This window comes from Oreochromis niloticus, linkage group LG12, assembly GCF_001858045.2.
Source record: "Oreochromis niloticus isolate F11D_XX linkage group LG12, O_niloticus_UMD_NMBU, whole genome shotgun sequence".
Classification (NCBI taxonomy): Eukaryota; Metazoa; Chordata; class Actinopteri; order Cichliformes; family Cichlidae; genus Oreochromis; species Oreochromis niloticus.
Window position 1 is genome coordinate 26,337,168 of NC_031977.2, and position 15,700 is coordinate 26,352,867.

Below are 15,700 nucleotides of genomic sequence, written 5' to 3' on the forward strand. Positions count from 1 at the left end.
CGACAAATATCTATGGATCACTGCAAAGCAGGAAACAGCAACCTCATCTTGTGGGTTACCAGACACCCCCCAACACAACAGCCAGGAACACATGAAATATTTACATTTGATGACCAAGGGAAAAACGAGGCCTCCCGTATGAGCCCGGCAAATGTTAGCAAGTTACCTGCTTGGAACGTGAAGTAACACATTTTCCTGTGATCTATCAAAAGCTATCATTAAAAGAGAATGTTTCTCTAATCTAGTCGCTTAGCCCTCAAATCCCAGAGTAAACCCAAGCACAGGCTTGAGGAAGAAGGCAGTTCTATGTAATCCCTACACCAATCGGCTGTTTTTGAAGGAAGAAGTTCAGTCTGGTGACTTTCATCTGGACCCCATCAGGTTGCATGTCCCCAGGCAGTTAGACTGGTATCTCTGTACCAGGCGTGTTCCTTTATTAAAGCCTTGGCCTCCTCTGACCCAGCACACACAGTGCAGGCCCCAGAGAATACAGACACACACGTACACACACACAGTTCCCACAGGCCATTGTAGCTGTTTGCGAGTTTAATTCCTTCATGGACCACATATGGACTTGAGCTTAAGTAACTGAGAGTGAGGTGCTTTTCTTTGTAAAACATCTGCTTAATGATGGTGTACCAAAGAGGAGGGGTCATTATTCCTACAGTGAGGCCAAGCAGAATCAGGGACATATGATATGAATAAAGTGCATTTCCACAGTGGAACTTGTTAATGTGATACAGAAAAATGGATCGGCCCATACTCTGCGCACAATCCACCTGCCGTAAAGGTCAAAATTATAGCAAAATGGGCCAGAATTGACTTCAACAATTCACCACTGGGGTGGAATTGCTCCACTTGGCATGCAACTAAAAATAAGAAGCTCTAATTTATATTTATATACCAACAATATAACTCCTATGTTCAAATAAATGCTACATTTTTTGACAGGGCTGTCAAAAATACGGCCCGGGGGCCAAATTCAGCCGCCAAAAACTCCAAACCGGCCCACAGGAAAATGTGAACACGTTGGACTTCTCATTGCATTTTCAGTTTTTCTTTCACAGCTTTTCCTCCTGATAAAGACATAACCTGTGGTCATTCATACTAGACTATAGTAAGTAATAGATACATATTTAAATGACAGAAACATTCCTGTTTTTTCACTATCAGTCGTAGAAATTTCTAATTTTTTATAGTGGGTCACTAGCAAAGAAAAAAAGGGAATTTTCTGTAAATTAACAAAAACTTAGTTTTGTTATGTCAGGACACTCTGGGAAATTAGTTTGATTAACCTTTTCTTTAATTTAACATGTCTGTTTCTTACAATTTAAAATTCATACTGACATCTCCTCCATTTATTACAGTAGAATTTCTTTATCATGTAGAAAAAGAGAAATGTACTGTTGATAATAAAGGGCTATTCTCTTCTTTTATTAAACTGCTTTACACTGACAGACTGAAAAATGGGCTTCACTGGTTTGGCACACTTAAGGTCAAAGTGAGCTGTTTGTGGCCTATGGTCTAAAATGAGTTTGACACTGGTGTAATAGAAAACATTTTAAAGATGATTACAATATTTAATCAGAAAATAAAGCCAATTAGAAAATTGGCTTTATGTGTAAAGCGGCAAGACTTTAGGCACGTTTTGCTAAGTGGAAAAAAGTATTCCGATTCTTTTTACTTTCTAGAAAATACAGAATTCTATTTAAGTAGTCTAATAGTGTGCAAGCTGTAAAATATAATATAAATATAAAATAGATTCAGTATTTATATTATCTCAAATAAACATACTCAGGATGGAGAATTGTACTTTTCAGAATCACAAACATATTATAGCATAATTATTGATTCACTGATGTGTATCAATCGCATCCCTGTGCTGATTCTCCTGGAGGTTTCTTCCTATTAAAAGGGAGTTTTTCTTTCCCACTGTTGCCAAGTGCATGCTCAGAGGAAAACATACTCAAAAAATGTAAATACTATAAACTACAACTGTTTTTTCACAGGATGCTCGTTTAAATAAAAATGCATTAACCTTTTAAAGTAAAAGGGAAAAATTTTGAAATATCAAATAAAGTGTTTCACCTAAAACACTCCCAAAAGTAAGTCTACTTGTGATACACAAATATTCTGTTTTGAAACCCATGTTGCTCCAGTGTCATAATATTGCAGCTACAAGCAATACTGTTTCTGTGCTTTCTTTCTAGTACAAATACTGGTCACTGAATAATCAGCAAGTGTGATTATTGTATCATCTTGTCCGTTCTATGGCCCGATTTTTGAATGTGAAATCTAAAACAAATCAGAGTTAAGAGCCACCTGATGTGCTTTGTCAGTGCGGAAACAAAAGAGCCATATCATGTGAAAATTTTACAATTACATGGTAAAAAGAATAAAATGAATCATTTCCATGTGTGTCACCTTGATTCATTTTGCTTTTTGGCAATTGGAGCTGTGTGAAATCAAATCTCCTCTAATGCGTTTAAATTTCCGGTATTTGCTTTTATTGTAATTATGTTTTTACTTTTGAGAATAGTGTAAAAACAGAGCTAGAGCTACAGCCTGTAGGGAAGGATCAGAAGAACATTTGTCTGTTCTATTATTTCTTTTCTTGAACTTTGAAATGCAATTCGGAGAGATAGATCTATAAAGATAAAACTAAATGCTAAAGCTGTAGAGCGAGGAGAGGAGATGAGTCCGTCTCCAGGCCCTGCAAATCTCACTTATATTGCATTTAGCTGAAAAAAAAAAAAGACAGCTATGGTTGTGTTTACAAAGAATTTGCTCCTTGGCCTCTAAAGAAATCCTCCAAATCTTGTGAGTCTGTCAACATCATTTGAAGCCTACATCCCTCTGAGGCATCCACAGATGACAATCATGTTAGACCTGTAGGTATTTCTGCAGCGTTTTAGACTGTTACCTCTATAAAAGTTTAACAGGATCTGAAAATGTAATGCACGCTTTCAATGTGAATTTTTGGGGGATTATTAAATGCATAAAGTGTAAAACTGGTCTTAGCTGTAAGTGAAATAATCTACGAGTTTGTATATTACCCCTTGGTAGCATTTAAATTTAGTATGTCATTGTCTAATTAGCAGAAACGGACAGAAGAATGTCCATCCATCCATCCATTGTTGGACATACAGTATTTATTCATATATTCTGCATCATTTAAGTGCTTCTAAGTTGTTTGAGCCAATCAGTGGAATATTTTCATTCATCATTAAATTTAATACATTGTAAATATATGCAGATGTACATGGAATTAATTGTGCACATGTCCTTGATCCCCTATGTCCACTACATGGATTCAGGTTATCACAGAAGGAACGGACGCCACAAAGGAACTGCTGATAACACTGTTTTGTTTGCAACCTCAGATAAAACCAAGACTAGAGTTGAAGCCAAACTGCTTCTCTGGCCATGGACCGTTGACAGACATTAAAGCAGGCCCTAAAATTGAGGACTTAAGGGAAAGAAAGCTGGGACCAGGAAATATGCTGACATTAAAAAGAGGAGGATCAGGGAAAATAGATAAGAGTCCCAGCAGCAAGTTTTGTTTATCACGTTGGATTGTTAAAATGCTACTTTATGCTCCTTGATAATTGTTATCCTCATAATAAGCTACAAAAGCTCAGCTAGTTTTGATTTTATGTCCAAAACACACAACACAGACAATTGAATAAAACTTGATATATTGTGATCTGGAGTTTTAGCATCGATGTGCTTCGTGAGACGACTGACCGTCCCTAATATTTTGCACACTCACTGCACATATTCTACATTGTTGCCTAGTCCACTATGACATTGTCCATCCTGTGCCTGTCTTGCCTTTAGGAGCAAATAATGCTTTGTAAGAGAGTCTTGTTGGCTGATGTCCACTCAGACACCTGAGTCACAGAGGAATAGAGGTCTGGTGAGTGAAACTGGAGAACTGGAGAACTTCATTGCATTACAGCACTGCAGGGGAGATAACACTCTACGATAAAGTGCCTTGAAGGAAGAAGAGAGGCATTAGAAAGATGGTAGTGATAAGGCAGCATCGAGACTTGTAACTTAATATGATTTTTATCTGTAGAGGAGGAAGGACACTTGTCAGGATTATCACCTTAATGAGGAGCAAGTGAATTCATTTTCAGTTTGTAATACTTATCTGCTTCACACTCAATTATACAGCCCTTAGTAGGCCCCCTTTTTACATCCAATACACACAAAAAAACTCCTGACAGATCTTTCATTAACCAATAAACCAATCACCAGTATAATGTGTAGCTGTAGGGAATGATCCAACGCCGCCAGGCCGCTTCTTCTTCCTGCTCTGTAGCATCTATGAAGATAAACCCCCTTTATCACCTCTCACCCACTCTTATAAGTTAGACTTGCTTGTACATAAGCACCACACCGACACACATGCAGACCAGTACTTGTTCCCATATGTGAGGAGGGGGGTGGGGGGGTTGAGTAAAGGAAGGAGGGATCAAATAACTAAGAGTCACACACAGCTACACACGACATAAAGTCATTTTCAGTGACCAATCTTCAGTGAGGAATTCTTAAATAAAGTAGAAGAGGTGAAAAATTCTGACTCAATCCAGCCAAAAAAAAAAGACCTCCCCAGACCGTTACCTCGATGCTGTGTGAAGGTGGAGTCATGGGGTGGAGAGAGAGAGAGAGAGAGAGAGAGAGCAAGAGAGAGAGAGCTAAATGAGGAGAGAGCGAGAGGAGCTGGGCACCCAAAGAGGACAGATATTCGCCTAGACTGACCAACCTTCCTATTTAAGTGTTGAATCCTGTTTTTCGTCCTCAGAGTAAAATCTGGAAATGTTTTCCTGCACATGTGGAGTTTAGCAGCTTGGAACAGGTAAATGGTGTGGTGGCACCATTTTAATTTTTTTTTATTTCAGTGGAACTAAAGACTTTTACCAGATTTTAGATACCTTTCTACATGGATACTATTACAGTTTATCAACTGGATATTTGTTTTTATTTGTTTTTTCTTATCTTTTTTTCTTGTTAAGTTGAAAAGCAGTCTGGGACTAAAAGGCTTACACTGGAGCCCCTTTGAGCAAGAGTTAAAAGTTCACAAACAATTTAAGAAGAATTAGTAAAACTCCGGAAAAGTGCGGGGGGAACAAAAACAGGTTTTTACCAGAATGCACACATAGTCTGCCTGCTTTTTTCACTTCCTTTTCTTTTTTTCATGTAATCTTTGTTCATTTAGACTGAGATGTTTTCCAGAACAGACTTGGAATTTCTGATAACCAGCCTAAAACCTTGGAGCAGTGGAGAAGAGAACTAAGTGGAGTACCGGCTTGAAAAACAGAGACTTACTGATATTACATAATCAAAAAAAATCACCCAGAAGGATATCTTGGAATTTTTATACCTGCGCTGAATAGTTTGGACTCAGTGCAGGGACACCTTCACTCTGGTCTGTGGAGGGCTTCCCTCCCTGCCTTCTCAGGCAATCTTCACCCCCAGCAGCATGTCCCAAGCTCTGAGGCTGCCTCTAGTCCTCCTCACAGCACACTACCATGATCAGATGGACTGCTGGAGGGAGTAAGGCTGCCTCTGCCTCGTCCTGCTCCAGGGCTGGGTTAGGGGCTCGTTCAGGCTCTGGGGCCACCTTCAGATTTCGGTCATCAGCACTGCTTATCGCCCCGTCTTTTCCTGTACTAGTCACCCTGTTGGTTTTTTTATTATCCCTGCATGAGGCTGCCTGCCATCAGTTCCACCGTGACACAGAGAGGGTCTCCAGCTCACGGAGTCTCAGAGCTCCAGTGAACATTTCTGAAGCTGAGCTGATCTCTAGAGCCAGAGCCAATGGGGGCCCTGTGGGTCGGACTGGGGGAGCACAGGGGAGGCATGTGCGCAGTTACAATCATCTGCAAGGGGACATACGAAGGAGAAAGCTGTTCTCTTTCCAGAGGTTTTTCCTGAGGATCGATAAGACTGGAAAAGTCAATGGAACCAAAATCAAGGACGACCCCTTCAGTAAGTAACCCTTTCAATTAACAAAAGTAAGTAAAGAAGAGTGAAACAGAGCCAATAGGTGATCTGTGTGAGCCTATCCAAGGCTCATTTAGCCTGAAATATTTAAATTCATTTTACCTTTTAAATTGTGAGTATGATATCAAAGCTTTTAAGCTCTATAGCCCAAACCTTTGCCTTTGTTTTGTATTAGTATATCAAATGTGACAAAAGCACCTGATGATGTCTTTAAGTGGGACATTTCTAGTAACAAGAAACCCTATTAAATGAAAAATTAGATGCTGACAGTGTATTTAAAAAATACATTTACTGTCTAACTATATCTATATCCTATGTAACACCAAAGTAAATATGTAGATTGTACCTATAGAAATATAACTTGTGTTGCTAACTGTAAATGGTGAATTTAAAGGAAAAACGTGATCGTTTCATGTTACGCGAATGAACCGGTTGGCAATTCATTCACTGGTAGTTTGGAGGAAGCAATCCTAATTTGAGATGTCTTTTTGTTTTAAACCAGACATCCCACTGATATCTCTCCTGTCTAAACACTCAGCACAATGATGGTAGCTCTCAGATGGTCTAAAAAGGAGCAGGAGCAGATAACCCAGCCATTATCAGGCAGTCTTCACAGCCCAGGGTAAACAGCACTGATAACATCCATAGAAGAACAGGGCTGTGGCAGGGGGAGGATATGAATGTCCAGCTCATTGATGCTTTTAGACCCTTTTTGCTTCTCTTTGGCTGTTTCTCGATGACTCTCCCACTCAGATTGCCTTCTGCCCGCCAGAATCAAGCAAATTACACACCCTCAGTCACAGATCAGACATTTGTTTAAAGCAGCTTGACGTCCTCGCTCGGAGAAACATGTCTTTAAAGTGATTACATGTTGTATGTTTCAGTGTATCAGTCAGTAAAATAGCATTCTCATTAGTCTCCCAGCATTCCCACTGAGCAACGTGTGTGTGCCTATCAACCAGCAGGCAATCACATGCTCCGGTGGGTGTGATCTTATGGTACCCAACAGCGGCACATGTGCTCAAACACATGCACACATATATGCATCTTAGTCATTGTTATATACCTTTTCCCCCCAACTTTTTCTCTCTGTTTCCCAATTCCATGGTAAGTGTATCTGGAACTTTTAATGTTCCTCTTGGGAGAGCTAAACCACACTTTCAATCAAAGTGACTTTGGGGGAAATGGCACAGGAGGCAAAATGTCAGGGGAGATGTTTGTTTTGACAAGGTCATGACAGAAGCAGCTTTATTTCCTGACCATATTAAACCGTGATGCCTTTACTGTTGCTTTTGTTAGCAGTTTCCTTTAAGTTGTAAAACTGAAGTGGTGCAAGGAAGTCTGGTGTAAAGTCACTCTAAAGTTTATGTATCTTTCGGAGATAATTTATCCCTCTGTCTTCCTTTTTACTGACCCACAAATCTACCTCCTCCCCCCCAGTGCGTTGCTTTTTTCAAAGGTAAGTCTGAATTAGCAATGAATTGAGGTTCAGGCAGGGAGGTGAAAGTGAGATTCTCTAGAGGTACAAGTTCATGAATGACATGCCTGAATATTATTGTGGCCACATCAAAGCCGTTCATCTTCAGTATATCAATGGTGGTGCCATCACAAAGCTGTGTCCTAAGGGGGTCTGAGGACACTGTATGGATTATGTGCCCACATATCAGGTTCACATGGTAAAGAATACTACACAACAGCAGCTTCAGTCTTTGCTCTAGCCCCCGAGGCTAGACATGATCCCTGGACTGACATCCTTTGTAGACCCTTGATGATCCCTTGAAGTGACAAAATATCACATTTTCTTTCCAAGTACTGGAAAAAGTTTTTTTGAAATCAGAAATTGTAAAAGACACACTACATTTAAATTTTTGAAACTTTAATTAATTAATCTAAATGAATTTATCTACAAGCTGTTTTGGGGGGGCTCCCTGTGGCCCTGCAAGGACCCAGTTCACTGTTTGCTAAAGAGCAGCATGCCTCCCACAGATTTATGGGGATGCCAGTGCAAAACTGTCCCACATGGCTTTCCAACCCGCTGTGAGCCTTTGCTGAGGTTACAGAGAAACAAGGAGTAAAGGAAGGCAGATTGTGTTAAAGTCAGCTAAGTAGCTAGCTGCGTGGCCTAAGCACAGCAGAGTTCTCTTAAAATTTACAGACATCTAGCAGCTCTGAGTAAAACATTGCTAAACAAGACTCAGGCAAAGGCTTGGTGGTAAAAAATAAATGAATAAATAAAAATTTTTGCCTAACTATCCATGGCTGTGATGGTGTGAAAGGTTGAGCATGTAAAGACTGTATGTATACTTGTATTGGGCCAGTGTGTGTGTCTATGTGTGTGTGTGTGTCAAGAAAGAGGAAGGCTAAAGGAACCAGGCCATGTGCACAAGACAGTTCTTGGCATATCCTGTGAATATTGTATAAATAATTTCTTTAAATATAGCTGCGACCTTTTACTTGGAAAAAAACCCCCAGATGGTGCTCTTATGGAGGTCTGAGGAGGGAGATGTAGCCAATAGCTTTTCTCAAAGGCAGTAAAAAGGTTCCTTTCCATGTAAATACACTGAGTGTGGTCCTTATCAAGTGTTATTACTATATTTCCTTATTTACGCCTCACTCCGTTCTATTTTTCTGCATGGAAATGATAACAATCAACATTTTAATTCTGACTTATCTGCCCACATACTGCTTTATTCAAAATCAGTACATCTATTTCGAAAAAAAGAAGTTTAAGAGTGAGAAAGAATAACAATGCTAAACTGCAAAGCACATATTTTTTTGGCTCCCCACTGTGGAAAAACCACTGTTAATTCTTACTGGCAACATCTACCTCCATTCCACAAACAACGCACCATTTACTGCTGTAACTCCCACCAGAGCGTATCGAATAAGCCACACATTAGGCGCAAAAAGCTTGCAAGAGAAAAACTGCTGAACCTGGCTGGCTTACTTTAGGCTACATTTTAAAAGGGGTTTGTAAAATAAACCTCATACGAAGCAATACTATCTCATTAACAGCCTAAATAAAGCTAAATGATGAGCAGATTTTCCCACATTGGCAGCCATGACCTTATTACTTCCCTATTGTGGGTCTACATAAGCGTTTAGCCTTTCGGCACGGAGCAGTGTATGGAGATTTTGTAGTAGTTTCACAGCCAAGTTGAGTTATATGCAAGTGCACATTCACCTGCTTCAAAACAACTGTGCATATGTGTGTGTATGTGTGTGCGTTTCTGTGTGTGAGTGAGTAAGTGAGTGAGAGAGTGCATTAGTGCATGTGTGTATATACAACCTGTCTCGCCCCTGCCTCCGGTGCCTTACTTTGATCAGTGATCATTACAGCCTTTCTAATCCTCACTCCACCCCCAGTCTCACTGTCATGGCTCCTCTGTCCTCCTCTGTTCTCCTTCCTTTCATCACTCCCATGTTTACAGAGCAGCCAGAGACTGCCATAGATTGTCTTACATCCTCACTCCATACCCGACATCCGATCCCATACAGAAACCAGCTCTTCTCAGATCTTCAATGACCGTTGTGTCACAGTCCCCAACACCGCCTTGCAGCTTCAGACCTCACTGCCCTGAGGTGCCGCTGTTTGAACTAGAAATTGATACAGTCAAGACCTCACGGACGAGGAGAGAGGCTGCTGTATATTTAACAGAGGGATTGTTCTTTTGGGCACACCTGCATCCTCCGCTGTCCACTCAGGTCCAAGGCTGGCAGCCTCCAAGCCCCCCCCCCCTCTTCCCCCAGCCACTTTGGAGTGAGTCTGACAGTAGAGCAGGGTGCCACACAAACAGTCATCAGACAGAGGAGGGGCCCCTGATCTGATCAAAGGATGTCGTTGACTTTCTGGAGTTCACGCCCCCACTCTGTGTGTGTGTGCACATACACATATGGGTGTTAATTGGGGTAAAATGACAACAGCTCACAGGAAGTGGGAAAAGGAAGGTAGGGAGGGCGGCATGAAATCAAACATCCCATGGGAAACAGTGGGGTTCACTAGCACACACACACCGGCATGAGATGAGACAAGTGGGTTCTGTGGTCAAAGGACACATTAGGAAGTTATAGCTCTCCGACCTTTGATACTGAGACCACACAAATAACAACAGCTGTCTACAGCAAAAACACACCCATTTTAGCTGAGGTATAAATTAACCTCCCCTAATAGTTTACAATAAACCTGACGTATTTGCACAGGGACCTGGAAAGCTAAATACCAAACTCAACATAAACAACCCGAGAAATCTCCGGGGGGAATCCACCTATTAATCTTCAAACTAAATGACCTGAGCAGCTGGAATCTTTTATACAGGTGTAGGCTGTAAAGGAACTTTAAAATATCAGAAATGAGAAATGTGCCCAAGAATAATTGTAACCTTGCACAGAAATCCCACACATTCCCCCATGTAAATGTCACAAAATACAAATGCTGGTACTCATTATACTATTACCGAAAAACCTGTGGATTCCTCCAGGTTTATATCTGCACTTCATGTGGGTGGTTTGTGACCGCTGCCAGAGTGTTAATTCTTCTATACTCTGCTCCACAGCATTCATTCAGTTGTTCATGACATAATAGCATGCCTACTATTAATGTTGACACATATTAATGTCGCCTTCTTTTTGCTGATCCCTAGGTATTCTGGAAATCACATCAGTGGACGTGGGAGTGGTGGCCATCAAAGGGCTAAACAGCAACTACTATCTGGCTATCAGCAAGAAAGGAGAGCTGTACGGAGCGGTTAGTATCCGAGTCAGAGGTCAATCTGGAAGCTCCAGAGAGAGAGCTAGTGTTAGATTCTTCAGTCCTTATCAAAGGAAGCCTTATCTATAGTTCTACAACTGCTTGGTCAACTCTGAATCACAACCAGACCAGTGCACACATGTGAACCACTGAGAAAACTATGCAGCTTTAAAAACGCGCACAAATCACACACAGAAAAGCATGCAATGTAGATTCAGGAGTAGTAAATAGGCACTCAGACAACAATGCATTTTGCCCAGGAAATTGATCTGCGTTTTGTCTTAACCTCACACGCTAAGGTTATAACACTGCAACATGATACCTGCTTTTTTACAGAGCGAGTTTGGTGTCGACTGCACCCTGAAGGAGCGGATTGAGGAGAACGGCTACAACACGTACGCATCAGCCAAGTGGAAGCATGGGAAGCGGCAGATGTTTGTGGGTCTGAACGGCCAGGGGAAGCCGATGAGAGGAAAGAAAACCCGAAGGAAGAACACAGCCACACATTTTCTTCCAACTGTTGTGTGAACCTGTGCACTCGGCTGGAGAGGGACAATATGAAACTCTGAAAATGGGAGGTTTATAACTCTGAAAAGTAAGAAATCTCTCATTTGATTAAAAAAAAGGCCTAACACTGTCATGCATACAAGTGGTCTCTTCTTTTCTGGGAGATGGTGTTACCTGTGTTTTCACTGGCACAGATGCAATGCTTATTCCTTTTTTCTTTTCTTTTTATTTGTCTGTGCCAAACAGTTTGCAGCTGGACTAAGTGTGTGATGTGGACACAACCGAAGCTACTGTTTCACTAAATAAACTGTAGTAGATGCAGAATTATCTCAAGATGTTATTTATATCCATATTCTCCTGTGAGACACATAAACAGAGCAGAAAATGTTCAGGATGTGGGAAACAATCAGCGAGTCAGTTTATCATGGCAGCAGGAAATAATAAAGGATAGAACACATTTAAAACAAATGTTTGATACTTAACCACTGTGTTTTTGCCTGAATTGTAATGATTTATTTATTTTGTGAAATATTTAACTGAAGGGGAACACAAGCATTTCTTTGCATTCTTTTTTTGTTTTATAAGAACTCTATTATGTGAAAAATAAAAGTACCATTTCTCCCCTGCAACACAGTGAACGTTCCTCTGTGGTACTCCAAAGACTGGGAGAAGTGCATTAAAAATGGTAAGGTTTACCAGAAGCACTGAGAGACCCTGGTAAACGTTCAGGTCATGGTATCCTTATCTAGGTCTCTGAGGTAGGAAAGAAGGGACAAAAGGCAACCATTAATTCCTAGCCAGATATACCATGTGGCAACCATTGCACTAATGATTAGTGCACAAACAAACTGAAAACACAAGACCAACCACAACAAAATGGGGGGGGGGAAACTTCCCTGGTATGGACTGTAGATGTTGACATCATTTTCTAATATCAGACCATTACTGTGGAAGCTGCAACCTTCTCCAACTGCAAAAAGACTTGCTTGGTAAAGATACCTGGTTATGAATATGAAAATTGCAGCCCATGGGTTTGTATGGGCCTTGGAAGAGGATCTGAATGTATGCATGTAAGAAAAGAAATACAAAAGAAGTGCATAAAAAATATATATGACCTGTGCCTGACCACCCACTTCCTTCAGTAATCATCTACACACTAATCATAAACACACTAATCAATGGCAGCTGCCTCAATCCCAGATCAAAAGAACATAGGGAGAACATTAACACCACAGGCTTCCGGACCTTGTGTTCTCTTATCCTGCCTTTTAAAACAACTATCTCTGGATTGGCATCAGAAATCGGAAGATTATAGGAAGACAGCTGAGAGAAAGGCTTCAGAAGTTTTCCTTTGTCTTCAGTCCTAAATTCATTCAGCTTGGTGTGTGATTCGAGACCGGAAAAGAGACCGGAAGGGGTGAAAACAACAAAGGCGATCTGATCTATAGCCTTAGTATATTGTCCTTTAATGGCTGTTACTGCGCTGAGTGATTTATACTGAGGAATGCTGCGGTGCATTCCACCAGTAAAGACCAACCGAGCACTGTTTCGTGCACATCTCTGCACCCTGCATGGCCCTGTGTGCTCTCACAGGTTAATTGAGCATTATGGTGTGACTATTGAAGCTCTGAAGCCAGACTCACAATAGTGTCTTAAAGATAAACCATAAATGTTACCTAAAAAGAAAGATTAGGAAGCTGAAATTAGGGTGCAACTTTTGAACAAGTACAAATACATACATACATGTCTTGATCCTCAACTTCATCCAAAGACTTCAAGTGTTTTAAAGGTGATTCTGAATTGACTTAAGCCATATTTCTTTATGAGAACTAAAGCATGGATATACACTAGGAGTTTAATTACACCACATACAGTAGCATTTTCCTTCTTGATTTGTCCTTAATTGCTGTGCATGAGGAGATAAAGATGCAGTCAAATAAATAACCGAGGATTTGACCTACATAATGTGTACTGCTGACCCCAACCCCCACTGACTTACCCACACACAAACACACACAAATCCAATTCATTTGTCATCTTCTGCATTCCCTTGTGAATGTTTGAACTCTCTCCAAGACACTGGCACGGCGAGGAAAAAAAACGGCAATAACACAAAATAGGCACAGTAATCTTCTATCAAAGCAGGTCTCTGCATTTCTGGCACTGGAATTCTCTGTGGCATAATGTGATCCAGCTTTGAGAAACAAGTGGAAAATGACTGGAGGCTAAAACAACTAATGAATACTTACACCGAGATGTCTGGTAGAACACATGTTTGCAGCGGGCAGCTACTGAGTGAGCTCGGGAGAGGCACTTCTGAGGGGGTTGTTCAGGTTCACAGCCTTTCCTCTTTCCTCTGGGATGGATAAATAATTTTCTAGCATTTTAGATCAACATGAGGCCCTTCAGCACGTGCTCATTGTGTGCAGACTGCACACACCCGAGTTGTGACCTTAGTATTTATTTGGAATGAGTCTTTTTTTTAAAAAACAAACCAAGCATGAGTTTATGTGCATTGAAAATTTTCATACAAAGTTTTGGGAACATTTTTTCTCTAAATGCAACTGAGACCGAAAACAAAACGGTAACCAATTATAGATAATTAATTAATGTCTAAGAAATTTCAAACATCATCACCTGAATTCCTGGTAATTATCAGAAAAAGAATTTGTCACGGAACTTGAAGCCCAATGTGGATTTTTTTTTTCAGTACATATCAAATCTGATGGAAAAAAGTTACAAGATATTCATATTTCACACAATCCTTCTTTTAGTATAAAGAGAAAACGTCCAATTCTTGTACAACAAACTGGACAGTGTGCGCCTCTACATTCAAAAGCATAATCGCTTATGAATGCGAAGATTTCTCCTATAATTTTTTAACATTTTTGTCATGGTCACATTAATATACTGGTAGTATATTGTGTTCGTTTTATTAAAAATTTAAGCAAATAATATGATTACTCCCTCTACTAACATTTTCACTGTTAACTAGAATTAAACTGAAAACTAAAACAAAGCATGACAAAACATTTTTGCCATTTGAAATAAAAAAATACTGTAACTAAAACGATATGCAGCTCTTTGTAAGTTTGGTCAGATTTTTTAATCCATCATACATGAGGAGTGTAACAGGACGGCCTTTCGCGGCTGGATTTACATTGAGGCAAACTAAGGCAAGGACAGCGGAACAAGAGGTATTTATTCACCATATTGCTCTCAGGACATGACAATCACTCATATGTTAAGCCTACTCTTCTCACAAAACAATCACCCTGTCTAATGGCAACTGGCAGCCTTAAATACTCTCAGCTGTCACAGGCTAAACCATTATTCCATTAACAGGTGAGTTCTCAAATCCCAACCTTCCACCACATTATACAATACATCAATTTCAATAAATAAATATAGACATACATTTTACATTTTCTAATGAATAAATATTTTACATTTTACCCTTACACCTTACCATTATTATATTAAAACAAAACCAAACCCCAAGCACAAAGATTCCCCACACTCCCTTAACCCATGGCCTCTCCTGGAACTTTAACTGGTATCTGGACCCCTGGTGACACATTTGCCCAAACACCCAGGAGAGGACACAGGAAGGAAAGGTGAGTTATCACATCTCTGTAAGTCACTTCTTTGCACCACCTTTACCTCTAGACCTTGCACACATTTACGTTAGTTCTCCTTACTGGTAAACCTTTTGCTCCCAGTAACAATTCTTTTCTCCTCACAGACAACCACCACGTTTCTTGATGAGGAGCAGCTGTGCAGGACCTGGAACAAACACTACTTGCTAATTATTAAAATACTCAATAAATATTCAATAAATAATTAAACTTCTTGTATGCAAATGTTATTGATGTGCTTAAAGTGTGATGCTAAATAAAGTGCAAGTTGAGATGCTTTTAATAAAATGAAAGGTAGTCCTAAAGTGCTGTACAACTTAATACAAATAATTGTAGGAAGGGAGTCCTCTTCCTTCCAAGAAGATTATCATATTTAAAATTTTGTATAACAAAACCTGACAAGTGGAGGATGAAAGAAGGGATAAATGACATGTATAATGATTCTACAGCAGAGGAAAAGCATCTGAAAATCAGGTAATTAAGAAACAAGAAAAAAATCCAGCAAAGACCTGACACAGGAACAAAGAGATCCATCTGGCCCTTCAGTTGATCCAAATATTGCTCACCGAAGCCTCATCAGCAATGGCCTCAGTGCTTTCTGGAGCACATTCTTAAGAAGATGAAACTGGGAGAGAAGGAACAGGCATGTCAAATTACACAAGAACTGGACTGAAAATCAGGGGCAACAGATCTGATGGAGTAATAAATCCAAATTTGAAATTTTCCTTTAAATTGTCATCAATATGTAAAGAGGAACACAAAAAAGTACCATAAGACTTTGATCTATCATGCAATA

The 15,700-nt window shown here is 40.1% G+C and overlaps 1 protein-coding gene across 1 annotated transcript; it reads left to right on the top strand.

The window, feature by feature from the left end:
- Nucleotides 1–4,744: 4,744 nt before the first annotated feature.
- fgf10b (fibroblast growth factor 10b) lies at nucleotides 4,745–11,881 on the top strand. Its single transcript, XM_005473552.3, has 4 exons — nucleotides 4,745–4,864; nucleotides 5,225–5,997; nucleotides 10,653–10,756; nucleotides 11,096–11,881. Exons 2-4 carry the CDS (start codon nucleotides 5,538–5,540, stop codon nucleotides 11,285–11,287), a joined length of 756 nt encoding a protein of 251 aa, XP_005473609.1. The 5' UTR covers nucleotides 4,745–4,864; nucleotides 5,225–5,537; the 3' UTR covers nucleotides 11,288–11,881.
- The last annotated feature ends 3,819 nt before the right edge of the window (nucleotides 11,882–15,700 follow it).